Raw genomic sequence first — 15,189 nt, 5'->3', positions numbered from 1 at the left:
TTGCTTTAGATGATGGAGTATAACGTTTTCCTGTTCTTCCCTCAGAGGACCCGCCCTGCCACTTTCTCTCAGCCTTCAGCACCGGCTTATGCACGACTGCCATCGCCTCATTTGGTCATTTCTATTCTTAAAGTATGATCTCCTATAGCTGCTTTTGCTCTTCAGGTTCATGCCATCCTTCTCACGGCTAGGATCCTGGAACATGTGGATGTTTGTCACATACGAGCAGCTGAAACGGGCCATGATGGCAGAGCGGCACGACAGCGGGACCACCCTGTGATGCTTTACTCACGATGTATTACAGCAGTTTGGGTTTGGTTTCTTATTGCTCTACTCATTGTTGCCACACTGTTTGTATGTGAGGATTACGCATCTGACCGAATAAGAGTAACCTGTATCCAACAATCAACTTTTTATTTGGATATCTTTTCAACTGTTTAACTATTACTCTAACTATTTCAGTCTCAAACAACTGGACCACAGGGTTTTACAAATCCTGACATTAAGTGAAATGAACAACAGGTGATCAGAAGGACAGAGCTTGTTTGATGTGACTTTTGCATTCGGCAGAGAGCTTCTGGGGGAACTGGGTGTCGAAGGCGATGATGAGGTTTCCTCTCTGCGAGGGGTCCTGGGGCAGCGGCATCCCCTCTCCAAGTATCAATTTGCTGTAGCTGGGGCTGCGTGCGGCAGGACAGGCACGTTAGTCACTGGTTAATTTTGGTGCATGAAGTATCGGTATTCTCCTGTTTTCCACTCACTGCACTATTTCGTTGATGGGGATGTTGATGAGCCTGCCATCTAGCGTCTCCACGTCCACGGAGAAGCCAGTCAGCGCCTTGGAGACGGGAAAAGACTTTGCCGTTGCTTGGAAAATACTGTATGTTTGGCATTACAACTTTTTTTTTTTAAGAATGAGTGATGGTCAATTCAAGCAACACACATGAGGTCGCTAGTAAATGTGAATTTATATCTCTACACACCATTTCTAAGGAGATCCGTGTCTTGTAAATCAGATCATTGCCTTTTCTCACAAACAGAGGATGGCACTTCTGTTGCACTATGAACACAATATCTGCAGGTATTCTGTTTGGTCCCTGAAAGTCAATAAAGTAAATACCATTTCAACATTGCAGACATAAAAAAACAACTTTCATTTCCCAGAAGGAGCCCTCAGAAATAATGAAGCCCATTTAATATAAAGTCACAATGTGTTGTGTTGTAAAAATGTCAAACATTAAAAGGTTTTCTATCATTATGCATCTTCATGGTAAATGATCTATCTATCTATCCATCCATCAATGTACTATATTTATCCATTTATCCATCTATCCATCTATCTATCTATTGTAAATTACAGTAAAATATAAATAATAAATATCAACTGTAAATTGCCATTTGATTTACGTTTTGTAAATCAAATGGTGAAGTTTAACTGTCAATCCATCTGCCCCCCTGGAGCCTCTTGAAGGTGGTGGGGGGGGGGGGGGGGGGGGGGGGGGTTGGGGCTTCCCTAGACTGGGGCTTCCCCAGAGAACCATTGCTGTGGGGGATACTTGTCTTACCTGGTCGCCCTCTTTGGAGAAGGTTATCCGTGTGCCTTCGTTCCATCCAGGCTTCACAATAATTGTCAATATTTTCTCCCTAATGCTGGAAGTACATCCATCTTCATTCATCACCTGGTGGAGCAATTTGACAAAGTGTAGATTTATATTTTTTAACTTGGCCTCAAATGAATTGCTAAGAAATTGCTAATAAGTTGCTCATATAATATGGAATATACAAAGGATGTGTTTTGATTTAAACAATGCTGATCTGATGTATAAATTGTAGTTTTATGAATTAACTCTGTAGAAGAGGACATCCTTCATCGAGATGTCAGGATTATATTCCTTACCCTGCGGGATATCTTAATCTTTTTGGTGCATCCGTGGTAGAGATCGTCCAGGGACAAGTTGAGATCTCTCTCTATAGGAGAATCTTGTGTATTTGCAGAACACGACCCAAGAGGAACTTTATTCCCATCCTTAGAGTAGAAGTCTTAAAAAAAAAAGGGGGATTATAATTTAACTGGGTTGCTGGCAGGTGGGGTAAATGCTGTCCTGCTGTCCTACCTGCAAATGGGTTGTCACATCCAAAAAACTGTCTGAATGTTATCTCTGGGTTCTCGTGGTAGACATAGCCAGACGTCCAAGCGCCTCCAAACTCATGTGGGACGCCTCTTTTCAGGCCCTCCTCTCCAAACTTATCAAAGGTTGCTTTTTTTCGAGCTGTAATAATAAAATTAACAACAACAACAACAACAACAACAACAACAACAACAACAACAACAACAACGGTAATAATAAGAAGAAGAAGAAGAAGAAGAAGAAGAAGAAAAAGAAGAAGAATGATAATAATAATGATATTGACAATAACAATAATAATAATAATAATAATAATAATAATGGTAATAATAATGGTAATAATAATATAAATAATGGTTATAATGATAAAATAATAATAAAGGCAATAATGATAACAATAATAATAATAATTATTATTATAATTATTATAATAATAATAAAAATATGTCCTTTTTTTTTTTAAGTTGAAAAAAGGAAGCATGGGGAGGATTCAGATAGCTGTATTAGGAATGTTTTAGACGAAAACATTCACTGATAAATGTGATCCATATAAAACAGAGTGTAACTGAGGTAACCTACGGTCGCTCAAAACATCATAAGCTTCTGAAAGCTTGTTAAACTTCTCAGCGTTTCCCGAACTGCATGTCGGGTGATACTTCAAGGCAAGGCGGCGATATCTAGAAAAACAAAGAAAGACAAACAGACCTCAACGCTACAAATATACCATGGCGCAAAGGAAGTTCCATTAGCTCGACCATGCCTCGTTGGTGTTAGCAAAGAAAAAATGAAAACAAAAAAGAGAAATTACCATTCCATTTCTTTCAAATCAACTTACGACTTTTTGATATCCGCGTCGGTTGCGCTTCTGTTTATTTCCAGCAGCTCGTAGTAACCATCCATGGTGGATCCCCAAATCAGATCGACGGTGTTTTAAATTAGCGTAGCAGCGGTTTGGGGTGGCCGGTTGCCAAGGACGCAATAATTGGGTTGCCAGGGCAGTCGCTGCAGCAAGATACACAGGACAGAGTTGTTGTGGATTGTACACACTTTATTTGAATATAATGAACTGCCGTGTGGTGTGACATTCAGTAATACAATTTGCACGACATAAAAAAAACCCTCACCATCATAATTAAGGCTGACTCTATATATATATTTTGAGAAAGAATATTTTGACAAAATACATTTGTTTTTTTTTGTTGCGGACAACCTGCAATTCCTTCCGTAATTTGGGAACCCCTAGTGATCTAGCAGAGCCTCCAGGTGCAGCCTGAGAAAACTATGGGATGGGATGCCTTGTACGTATTATACACACACACACACACACACACACACACCTGTGTGTGTGTGTGTGTGTGTGTGTGTCTGTGTGTATATATATATATGTGTGTGTGTGTGTATAATATATATAGATATATAAACACATACCACACACACACACACACACATATATACACACACACATGCACACAAATACACAGATCAGCCACAACATTAAAACTACCTGCCTAATATTGTGTAACTCCCCCTCGTGCCGCCAAAACAGCTCTGACCCGTCGAGGCATGCCAAGCAAGACTCCACAAGACCTCTGAAAGTGTCCCATGGACCGGGCTTGTTGTTCCAGCACATCCCACAGATGCTCGGTCGGATCGGACCTTAACCCCGACCATCCACATGATGTAGAAGAAAACGTGATTCATCAGGCCACCTTCTTCCATTGTTCCATGGTCCAGTTCTGACGCTCCCGTGCCCATTGTAGGCACTTTCGGAGGTGGACAGGGGTCTGCATGTGCACTCTGACCGGTCTGCGGCTATGCAGCCCCGTACACAGCAAGCTGCGATGCATTGTGTGTTCTGATACCTTTCAATTATAGCCAGCATTAACCTTTTCAGCAGTTTGTGCTACAGTAGCTCTTCTGTGGGATCAGACCAGATGGGCTGGACTGTGCTCCCCACGTGATGAGCACATCGATGAGCCTTGGGCGCCCATGACCCTGTTGCCGGTTGTCATTCCTCAGACCACTTTTGGTCGGTACTTGAAGATTGTGTATATATATATATATATACTGTATATACACACACATATATGGATCAGTGTGGAGGCATACCTGTTTCTCATTGATTGGTCTAATGAGCAACAAACCCCCTTTCCCACAAACACAGGAGAGGAGCCCTTGTCATGACATGCTGTCCATCTGTACCAGAGCTTACTCCACCTATCCCACTTTCTACAATAAACTGGTGATGTTTCTACTCCATCATCTGTGTCTCTGTGCCGGAGGGCCTTGAAAACGCCACTTGGGTAGCATGTGGCAGGCGAAAAACATACATACACACACACACACACACATATAGATCAGCCACAACATCAGGTGAAGTGAATAACATTGATCTTCTTGTGCCAGTGGCACCTGTCAATGGGTGGGATATATTAGCCAGCAAGTGAACAGTCAGTGCTTGAAGTTGAAGTGTTGGAAGCAGGAAAAATGGGCAAGCATAAGGATCTGAGTGACATTGACAAGGGCCAAATTGTGATGGCTAGATGACTGGATCAAAGTATCTCCAAAACAACAGGTCTTTTGGGGTTTTCCTGGTATGCAGTGGTTAGTACCTACCAACAGTGGTCCAAGGAAGGACAGCCGGTGAACTGGTGACAGGGTCATAGGAGCCCAAGGCTCATTGATGTCGTGGGGCTCAAAAGGCTCTCCCTTCTGGTCCAATCCCACAGAAGAGCTATGTAGCATGAATTGCTGAAAAAGATAATACTGGTGTAGCAGTTCCCCCTGCCATACACCACCCAAGTGATGTTTTTAGGGCCCTCCGACACGGAGACACAGGTGATGGGGTTGTAATACATCGGTTTTATTGTACAGAGTGGACAAGGTGGAATAACCCCAGAACAAATGGAAGGCATGTCATGACAAGGGCTCCTCTCCTGTGTGTGTGAGGATGGGGGTTTTACCTGTTGCTCGTTGATTACTCTAATATGCAACATTTGAACAGCCACCCTGATCCTGGGACAAATTACCTAGACCCAAGACAGGTGTGGCTGCTCGATGCCTCGATGGGTCAGAACTATTTTGGCGGCACGGGGGGGGGGGGGGGGGGGGGGCTAGACAATATCAGGTGGTTTAATTGTTGTGGCGGATCAGTGTTAATATATATAATGAAAGGAATTATTAAAAGTATCAAGGAACAGCTCTGAGCCCTTTCTTGTTTACAATGATGATGGACAGGTTAACATATGATGTTCGCGGATGACATTGTAATCCGTAGCGAGAGTAGGAAGCAGGTTGAGGAGAGCCTGGAGAAGTGGAGGCATGCATTAGAGAGAAGAGGAATGAAAGTCAGCAGGGGTAAGACAGAATACATGTGCCTGAATGGGAGGGAGGGCGGCAAAAAGCTGAAAATGCAAGGAGTGGAGGTAGAGAAGGCAGATGAGTTCAAGTACTTGGGGTCAACCATCCAAAGCAGCGGAGAGTGCGGAAGAGAGGTGAAGAAGAGATTACAGGCAGTGTGGAGTGGGTGGAGAAGAGTGTCCAGAGTGATTTGTGACAGAAGGGTTCCAGCAAGAGTGAAAGGGAAGGTCTACAGGACAGTAGTGAGACCAGCTATGTTGTACGGTTTAGAGGCGGTGGCTCTGACAAAAAGGCAGGTGGCTTAACTGGAGGTGGCAGAGCTGAGGATGTTGAGATTTTCAATGGGAGTGACAAGGATGGACAGGATTAAGAATGAGTAGATTAGAGGGACAGCTCAGGTTGGACAGTTTGGTGAAAAAGTGAGAGATGCGAGATTGAGATGGTTTGGACACGTGTGTAGAAGAGATGAGAGTTACATTGGGACAACGATGCTGAGGATGGAGCTGCCAGGCAAGAGGAAAAGAGGAAGGCCAAAGAGAAGGTTTATGGATGTGGTGAGGGAGGACATGCAGGCAGTTGGTGTAAGGGAGGAAGATGCGCAGAACAGAAGGTATTGGGGGCAGATGATCCGCTGTGGCGACCCCTAACAGGAGCAGCCGAGATAGATTATATATATATATATATATAATTTTTTTTATAATTCATTTAATTTCAAAAGTAAAAAAATTCAGTGTCTTAATGTGGAGTTGTTTGTTTAATTGTCAGAAAGATGAATTTCAACAACAGTGACGCATGCTTTTATTCAATTTAAAACCCTCTGTCACACTCAGACAGAGGAATTCAGACGGGGAACACATTGGGACTTTGATTCGGGTGGGATTCTTGGGGTAGGATGTGGAATGATGATTTTTTTGAAGAGGACAGGGTAGTACCGTGAGTGTATGTGAAGTTGGAGGCGAAATAACAAAGGGAAGATTAGGAAGAATTGGTGATTGGTCACGCATGTGCATGCATGCCCGCACATTCACACTCATACGTAGTAGCTGTGAGACCAGATAAACAGCAACAAAACAGTATGCAAGTCACTATAAAACCCCAAAAGTGAATATGTATTACTGTAACAGCGATAGCTTGGTTACATTACCAACAAGCGTGCCAATGAAACATGTCTGCAAAGCACTGCAGCCTCCCTGCGTCTCCTTATTCTGGGATGGAACCAACCATTAAAAGGTGCAGGCCATCACAAAGACATCACATGATGATGCTCCCCGGTTGCCGTAGCTATGCAGGGGCAGGGCCATGTGGAAATTTCCCCTAAAATGTTTCTATATGTTTCCATGATGACTGGATTTCTCTGCCTTGCTCCAATTCAAGTTCAAGTTCAAGTAGGAAAAACGGAAAATAGGAAAGCTCTAGAGCAAAACGTTGGCACAAAATGTGTAATTTTTGAAAATTATGTAATGCAGCAAACCTTTCCCATAATAATAATAATAATAATAATAATAATAATAAAAAAAATAAAAATAAAAATAATTACTTGACAATTCCTGGAGGAATTGCAATTGTCCTGGCCCTGTGTTGCTGTTTGTGCGTGGGTGCTAAGTGACTAAGTGCGTCTAGGAGCTGGGAAACAGTCTCGGTCTAGGAGATGGTCTAGTTACAGACTCTCGGAGCTCTAAGAGACAGTCTAGAACAGGGCTTCTGAAACTTTTCTCAATCATGAAAGTCCCAAAAAATAATTTGATATGAAGCCTGCCTATTTCTCACGCTTCTACATAGGTTATGTGGAAAAACACAAATCAAGGGAAATGTGTTAGAAATATTTGTATTGCACCATTTCAAAATTCAGAATATAAAAACAATGTATTCAATTCAATTAAGAACAATTAAATTAACAAGTTACATTGTAGCCACACAAAATATTTCATACAAATCAGGAGAAATGTAAAGACAGGCACCCGCAGGGGGGTGAGGAGGTGCACATGGCGTGATTTGTTTGTCTAAAAGGAATTCATTATATACAGTGGGGCAAAAAGGTATTTAGTCAGCCACCAATTGTGCAAGTTCTCCCACTTAAAAAGATGAGAGAGGCTTGTAATTTTCATCATAGTTACACTTCGACTATGAGAGACAGAATGGGGGGAAAGAATCCAGGAAATCACATTGTAGGATTTTTAATGAATTCATTGGTAAATTCCTCGATAAAATAAGTATTTGGTCACCTACAAACAAGCAAGATTTCTGGCTTTCACAGACCTGTAACTTTTTCTTACTTCTTCTTCTTTCTTTTTCGTTACCTGTATTAATGGCACCTGTTTGAACTGGTTATCAGTATAAAAGGCACCTGTCCACAACCTCAAACAGTCACACTCCAAACTCCACTATGGCCAAGACCAAAGAGCTGTCAAAGGACACCAGAAACAAAACTGTAGACCTGCACCAGGCTGGGAAGACTGAATCTGCAATAGGTAAGTAGCTTGTTGTGAAGAAATCAACTGTGGGAGCAATTATTAGAAAATGGAAGCCATACAAGACCACTGATAATCTCCCTCGATCTGGGGCTCCGCGCAAGATCTCACCCCATGGGGTCAAAATGATCACAAGAACGGTGAGCAAACATCCCAGAACCACACGGGGGGACCTAGTGAATGACCTGCAGAGAGCTGGGACCAAAGTAACAAAGGCTACCATCAGTAACACACTACGCTGCCAGGGACTGAAATCCTGCAGTGCCAGACGTGTCCCCCTGCTTAAGCCAGTACATGTCCAGGCCCGTCTGAAGTTTGCTAGAGAGCATTTGGATGATCCAGAAGAGGATTGGGAGAATGTCATATGGTCAGATGAAACCAAAATAGAACTTTTTGGTAAAAACTCAACTTGTTGTGTTTGGAGGAGTAAGAAAGCTGAGTTGCATTCAAAGAACATCATACCTAATGTGAAGCATGGGGGTGGAAACATCATGCTTTGTTTGGGGCTGTTTTTCTGCAAAGGGACCAGGACGACTAATCCGTGTAAAGGAAAGAATGAATGGGGCCATGTATCGTGAGATTTTGAGTGAAAACCTCCTTCCATCAGCAAGGGCATTGAAGATGAAACGTGGCTGGGTCTTTCAGCATGACAATGATCCCAAACACACCGCCCGGGCAACGAAGGAGTGGCTTCGTAAGAAGCATTTCAAGGTCCTGGAGTGGCCTAGCCAGTCTCCAGATCTCAACCCCATAGAAAATCTTTGGAGGGAGTTGAAAGTCTGTGTTGCCCAGCGACAGCCCCAAAACATCACTGCTCTAGAGGAGATCTGCATGGAGGAATGGGCCAAAATACCAGCAACAGTGTGTGAAAACCTTGTGAAGACTTACAGAAAACGTTTGACCTCTGTCATTGCAAACAAAGGGTATATAACAAAGTATTGAGATGAACTTTTGTTATTGACCAAATACTTATTTCCCGCCATAATTTGCAAATAAATTCTTTAAAAATCAGACAATGTGATATTCTGGATTTTATTTTTCTCATTTTGTCTCTCATAGTTGAGGTATACCTATGATGAAAATAACAGGCCTCTCTCATCTTTTTAAGTCAGAGAACTTGCACAATTGGTGGCTGACTAAATACTTTTTTGCCCCACTGTATCCTAAAATCAGAAGCTAGATATCATTGTAATGTTCAATCAATGCTCAACGTCCCTTCTAGATCTGAGGAGCTTTTAAATTCTGCTCTTTCCTGTAAAAACCTTACATGACATCCATGATGCTGTTCTGGTGTTTTGAGTAGAAAGTTTGAGTACTGTGGAGATCATGGAGCATAAACCATCTCATGTTTTCTTGAGTCTGGCGCTATTGTGGTACATGCATTTGCAATGGAATTGCTTTACTCAATCCAAGAGTATCAAGCCAATGTCTTTTCTCTGGAGACCGTTTTTTACCCTTCATGCAATGTTTGAGATTTGAACCACTATTTGAAGTTCTAAGAAATTTATTTGAGAAAGTTGGTGAAAAAATTCTGAAACTGCTTGTGTTTGATGCAGGATACAACTAATTAAACTCAACTAATTGGAAACTTTAACATTTTTTATTTTGGGAAGCAAAACTGTCAATTTACAAAAATACTAAAATAGAAATATTCTTAATCTTAATCAACAGGTCGTCCCTTTGTTTGTTGCACTCTAATAAGAGTGTAGGTTAATTTTCAGGCCATGACCTCTAAGATCTCCTGAAGCCCGTTGTAGTGCTGCTGGATGAGCAGCGTGCCAGCCTTGATAGGCTGCTGCAGCTGCAGGCCCACATGCTCCCTGGTGATGGCGATGGAGGTAGGGGCTGTGGCCCCCGGGTCTCCTGCTGCCACCAGTTCTTCCCCCTGGGTCGCCACCAGACTCCTTCTTTGAGTTGAGGGCCTGCTGGACCTTCATCTGCTCACTGTGTGCCTCCATATCGGCCTCTTTGTGGATCTGGCTGATGGTCTTGGGGCCCTGGTCGCCTCGTCTGGGCATCCAGGCGTTCTCTCGGAGGTCCAGCACGTCCTGGAGCATGAATCTAATCCTCGACAGGGTCATCCTGTCCTTCATCACCTTCTCCATGTAGTTGAAGTAATGGTCCATGTGGGGCTTGGTCTTCTCACGGTCCAGATCCTTGCCGATGGTGGAGAGTAGACGGCAAAGGCACTCCAGCGACTCGTCGTCGTGGTTCATGAGCAGTTTGACGATGCAGTCGTGCATGATGACCTCTGTCAGCATCTTCAGTTTGAACAGCTCGCCGATGAACTTGATGTTGCCCAGTGAGCGCCACCGTGGCTTGTTCTTTTCATCCTCCTCTGAGGCGGTGTCCTTCTCAAACTCCTTCTGGCAGCGGTTCAGTAGCAGCTTGTGGAAATTCACAGTGACCTCCGGTTTATCCATGGTGGGCACTTTGAGTCCCATGAGGCAGCAGCACATGTTGGCATAGGACACGGAAAAGTTGGGCTCTGAGATGGCCTTCTCAAAGATGAGGTTGATCACCCCTTTGAGCCTCACTTCCGTGTCGATGGTCAGCTCTGTCACCTGCTTCATCAGCTGCTGGAACATCTGCGGCGTGAGCTTATTTAGAATGCTGCGCACGCGTTTGAACAGCTTCTGGGTCTTGAGCTGCTCAGGGTCGTTCTCCTCTTCTGTCTCCTCTGGTGCTCGCCTTCGCTTCACAGAGGGCTTCCAGGCCTTCTCCGCCTTGTTGAGCTGCACCTCATTGCTGAGCATGCTGATGATCTTTCGGGGGTCCTTCCTCAGGCCCTGCTGTGAGCGACGAAGCCCACCGATGCCTATGCCCATACCTAGAGGTGGTCTTCTACCCCCTCCTCCCATGTCAGGCTGGCCAGTGCCGGCAAAGCATGGATGGATGTTCTTGACATCCAGTGTGTCTTCCTTGTTCTCCCAGGTTAGGTCGGACTCCTCCGGGGTGGGCGGGCTGGCAGTGGCTGGGGCCTTGGGCTCTGGTGCCAGGGTAGGCTTGGGCTCCGGGGGTGCCTCCGTCACCTGTTCTTGGTCTTTGGGGGCATCGAGGAGGTCACCCATGGCCTCCTTGTTCAGCTCCTTCATTTTCCTGTATTATGTTATATATATCACTTATATTTTCATCAGATGATATTATCAGGCTAAAATTGCTAAAATCTTATATTACATATAATAATATTAATATAGTGTATTACATAATAGTACATAAAAAATATTATCATTGAAATTAATAACATATAATCAGATTGTATTATTAGAGTATATTGTAGTATTATTATAGATTATATTTTCATCAGACATATGTCTGATGAAAATAACATACTCTAATAATAACATACTCTTATATAAATATTATTTCTATTAGAGTATGTTATACATTATATTATTATATATCATTATATTATCAGAATAATAGCATCAGAGTATATTATACTATTTTGTATATTATCATTATCTGAATTATCAGACTATTGTGGTTGAGGGGACAAAGCTGCCTGTTTGATGTATAATATGCGGGTGCTTGCAAAATGGTGGGAGCTGTCAGAAGGTAGAAATGTGTACCAAAATGGCAACATTCCTCCGATTAATATGAAACCTCTGGCAAAATATTGGCATAAAAAGTGGAACATTTCCTAAGTGTTGGCTGAAAGCTTTGACAAGGTTAAAGCACATACAGGATGTGCATTAACATTAAGTGAACGGCGCTGCCAGTTCCCTTAACCATAAAATTGAACTCTAGACAACAATATACACCTTGCTTCACTAGAAGTTATTGTATTGTGCCCTGTGCTGCATTCAAGTTCTTCTGCTTCAAGTTCTTTCGTTTCACTTCTGCATTCAAGTTCGTCTGAAGTAGACCCGAGAAAGAACTTCTTTATATACTTGCTCAGAATTCCATGTTTCCGTGGAAAGACATGTAAACGTGTTAGTGGAATTCTCCACAGAGCCTTGCACGCTACCCCCTCCCCTTTCTTTGTGACATCACAACTCAGACAATATGATGCTGTGGGAGCTTGATCTGCAAGCTCTGAATTGTGGATTACTCAAATAGTACAAACGACACCGCTCAAATATTTACATCGTAAAAGAGGAAGTTAAATCAGTTTGATTTATCATATGGCCAACATGGGTAAGAATTGTCAGCAGCTATGGAAAGTATAGAAAGTATGAAAATCTTCATATAGTGCACTCCACAGGGGATGTGTATGTGGCATTATGATATAAACTGGTAGACTAACAAAACAGGGCCAACCTTTTTTCCTACATGGAGAAATGACACTACATTATACAGGAGTAGTTCCCTGGGCATCTACTGACTATAACTATAATGAAGTAGCCCTAGTGGATGCTTCTTTTATTAGCAATTTAGGACTCATCTCAAAAGTAATAATATTAACAGCCATAAAAAAAATGAACACAAACCCAGCAGAAATAAATATTACAAGTCACTGTGGATGAAATACACATGTGAAAAATAGATCACTAACAAAAAATTCAACTCAAAACTAAGCTAAGGACAGAAACGTGTAAAGTGTTCATATAGCTGCATGCCAAATTTGACAAAACTAGGTAAACCTTAAAGTTAAGGAAACCCTCTGTGATTAAACCTTTAAACACGTCTGCATATCTACCATTTAATAGCTTATTGTATTGATTAGGACACTCTTAATATTTCAAATCTTTCTCTTAAACACTAATAATCAGAACAATATTTCCTCTATTATAGTATTTAGAAAAAAAAAAAAAAAAAAAAAGCACAGTTCTTAAAATAAAAAAAAGAAAAGAAAAAAAATAGAAAACTGATCTCTGAAGAAGGACGGCAGCTTGGGTGTTGCAGTGGTCATGTTGGCCTGATAGGGTGTGGCTGTGGGTGAGTCAGTGGGGTGAGTCATCAGATCACGCTGGTGTTGCTATGGTGGATGTGGCTCCACTGACAGAACTGAGGAAACCGGCAGCTCAGGTTCAATGTCTGTTTAAAAACAGATCCTCAGCTGCTGCTGCCACCTCATCTTCACTGCGTCATGGTCTTCTGCATGTTAACGCAAGGAAAAATCCAAATCTCTCCAGATCGCCGTTTCCCCCTGTATATTATCCAGATAGAATATAAGCATCTGTACAAACACTGTTTTACAATAATGGATGGTTTAGCGTTTAAATTTTACAGCCTAAATAATATATTTTCTTGCTTTTTGAAAACACCACATCCTCATTGTGCTTTTAAGCCTAACACAAGCTTTTTTTTCATGGACATACCCAAAACTCACTTCTGAGTTTTAAAACTAGGCATTTACCTTCTCTGGAAGTCCAGAGTAATTTTGTTTACAAGCTTTAATCTATTAAAACTTCCATGAAGATCATGAAAATCTGAATGTAATATTATTTATTGATACAGCATTCTCACTCAAAGCAACCAATTGGATGATAATGAAAACGCTTTAGTGCTCGTTAAAGGTTGTTTTTCAAAGTGTAGCTCAATGACAAAAGGTGGACTGTTCGTAAGTCATACCCAAGGGAGCATGGAGATAGAGAAGAAAAAAAAAAGGGGGGGGGTGGAATTCTATTAGTGTGATTAATCATTTTCAGGGCATCCTAATGTTAGAAAGTCTCACTGGTTGGACTATCAGATGTAGCGTTGTCTCCCAGTCTGGTGGATAAAGAGTTGTGGGTGCAAGGTCCAGGTTAAGGGTGGTGGGGGGGGCACACTGAAAGGTGCAGAAGAGAAGAAAAGACTGGGTTTGAGAAGAAGTCAGTGAAAGAGATGGTGCTTGATACAGGAGTCGGGAGTTAGCAGGAACAGCCCCCTTCGCTGGTCGGCTGTTCTGGTGGCTTCTCCAGCTTTATGTCAATCACTGGGTTACAGGAGTTATGGAATAAGCACAAAGATTGGGAAAGGCAGGCAAAAATGTACATGGTTCATACCGCCACAGATTGACTATTTGAGGAACGACATGGCCATGGAACAAATCCATTTCAGACTCGGCTGCCATATTATTACAAGGGTGTGAAAAATAATCATCGTTGAGATAAGGCGAAAATGGCCAGCTTCGTTCTGCAGCCACACTCTACCAGAAAATCCACCAGCCTGAACCGTTGATACAAGGCAGGATGGATCCATTCTTTCATGTTGTTTATGCCAAATTCTGACCCTACCATGTGAATGTTGCAGCTGAAATCGAGACTCATCAGACCAGGCTACGTTTTTCCAATCTTCTCTTGTCCATTTTTGGGGAGCCTGTGCAAATTGTAGCCTCAGTTTCCTGTTCTCAGCTGACAGGAGTGGCACCCGTTGTGGTCTTCTGCTGCTGTAGCCCATCTGCTTCAAGGTTGGACGTGTTGTGCGTTCAGAGATGGTATTCTGTATACCTTGGTTGTAACGAGTGGTTATTTGAGTTACTGTTGCCTTTCTATCGCTCGAACCAGTCTGCCCATTCTCCTCTGACATCGACAAGGCATTTTCGTCCACACAACTGACGCTCACTGGATATTTTCTTTTTCGGACCATTCTCTGTAAACCCCAGAGAGGGTTGTGCGTGAAAATCCCAGTAGGTAAGCAGTTTCTGAAATACTCAGACCAGCCTGTCTGGCACCAACAACCATGCCACGTTCAAAGTCACTAAAATCCCCTTTGTTCCCCATTCTGATGCTCGGTTTGAACTTCAGCAAGTCATCCTCACCATGTCTACATGCCTAAATGCAATGAGTTGCTGCCATGTGATTGGCTGATTAGCTATTGAACAGTTGTACCTAATAAAGTGGCCGGTGAGTGCATATATGATTCCCACCACAACAAAACTCACCATCTTGGGAAAAAAAAACATTCTTGAAGGAAAATTCGATTTTTCTAGATTCGTGTTCCTTTGTGTTTTTTGTTTTTTTTATCTCTCAACATATTTTCAAAAGCGAGTTTGATTTATAAATAGTAGAAAAAAAGTAAAAACGTGGAATTAAATATTCCCTTTAGATTACATGGGGTAACGCAGTTCACTTACCGGGACGCGGAACAGCGCTGAATAACGCCGATCGACGATTTCCTTTAATGCGAGCCTCCAGGTGAAGATCATTCATCCATATTCCATGTGATGTGAAGTCATTATGTGAAACCGTTTTGTTAGAATTCAACCTTTAAATCTTAATACTTTTACACACACAGAGCTACAGTTGTAAAAAGGGCGTAGAAGAAGAAGACGAAGAAACGCACCTACGTCACTTCCGTATACAGACAGT

The 15,189-nt window shown here is 42.4% G+C and overlaps 2 protein-coding genes across 4 annotated transcripts in view; both read right to left on the bottom strand.

The window, feature by feature from the left end:
• Positions 1–480: 480 nt before the first annotated feature.
• On the bottom strand, positions 481–14,977 carry dnajb13 (DnaJ heat shock protein family (Hsp40) member B13). 3 transcript variants are annotated; one of them, XM_080013838.1, is made up of 9 exons: positions 14,955–14,977; positions 2,962–3,128; positions 2,706–2,803; positions 2,115–2,270; positions 1,898–2,040; positions 1,566–1,679; positions 984–1,097; positions 762–838; positions 481–680 (listed from the first exon to the last, which is right to left on the bottom strand). In XM_080013838.1, the coding sequence occupies exons 2-9, from the start codon at positions 3,024–3,026 to the stop codon at positions 527–529; spliced, it is 921 nt and encodes a 306-aa protein (XP_079869964.1). In that variant the 5' UTR covers positions 3,027–3,128; positions 14,955–14,977; the 3' UTR covers positions 481–526. The 3 variants fall into 3 exon arrangements, with proteins under 3 accessions (XP_079869964.1, XP_079869962.1, XP_079869963.1); XM_080013836.1 differs by lacking the exons at positions 2,962–3,128; positions 14,955–14,977 and having other exon boundaries at positions 2,115–2,706; XM_080013837.1 differs by lacking the exons at positions 984–1,097; positions 2,962–3,128; positions 14,955–14,977 and having other exon boundaries at positions 2,115–2,706.
• The window catches only part of LOC307240164 (ras-related protein Rab-6A), a 17,499-nt gene continuing 15,640 nt past the window's right edge, over positions 13,331–15,189 (bottom strand). The window contains exon 8 of the mRNA XM_080013839.1: positions 13,331–13,814. Within this exon, the coding sequence (XP_079869965.1) occupies positions 13,750–13,814 (65 nt within the window). The 3' untranslated portion in view covers positions 13,331–13,749. The remainder of the gene's footprint in view (positions 13,815–15,189) is intronic.

The sequence above is a fragment of the Zeus faber genome (assembly GCF_960531495.2).
Source record: "Zeus faber genome assembly, chromosome: 14".
Classification (NCBI taxonomy): domain Eukaryota; kingdom Metazoa; phylum Chordata; class Actinopteri; order Zeiformes; family Zeidae; genus Zeus; species Zeus faber.
The sequence above is the reverse complement of the archived record's forward strand: the minus strand, read 5'-3'. Positions and strand labels throughout refer to the sequence as shown.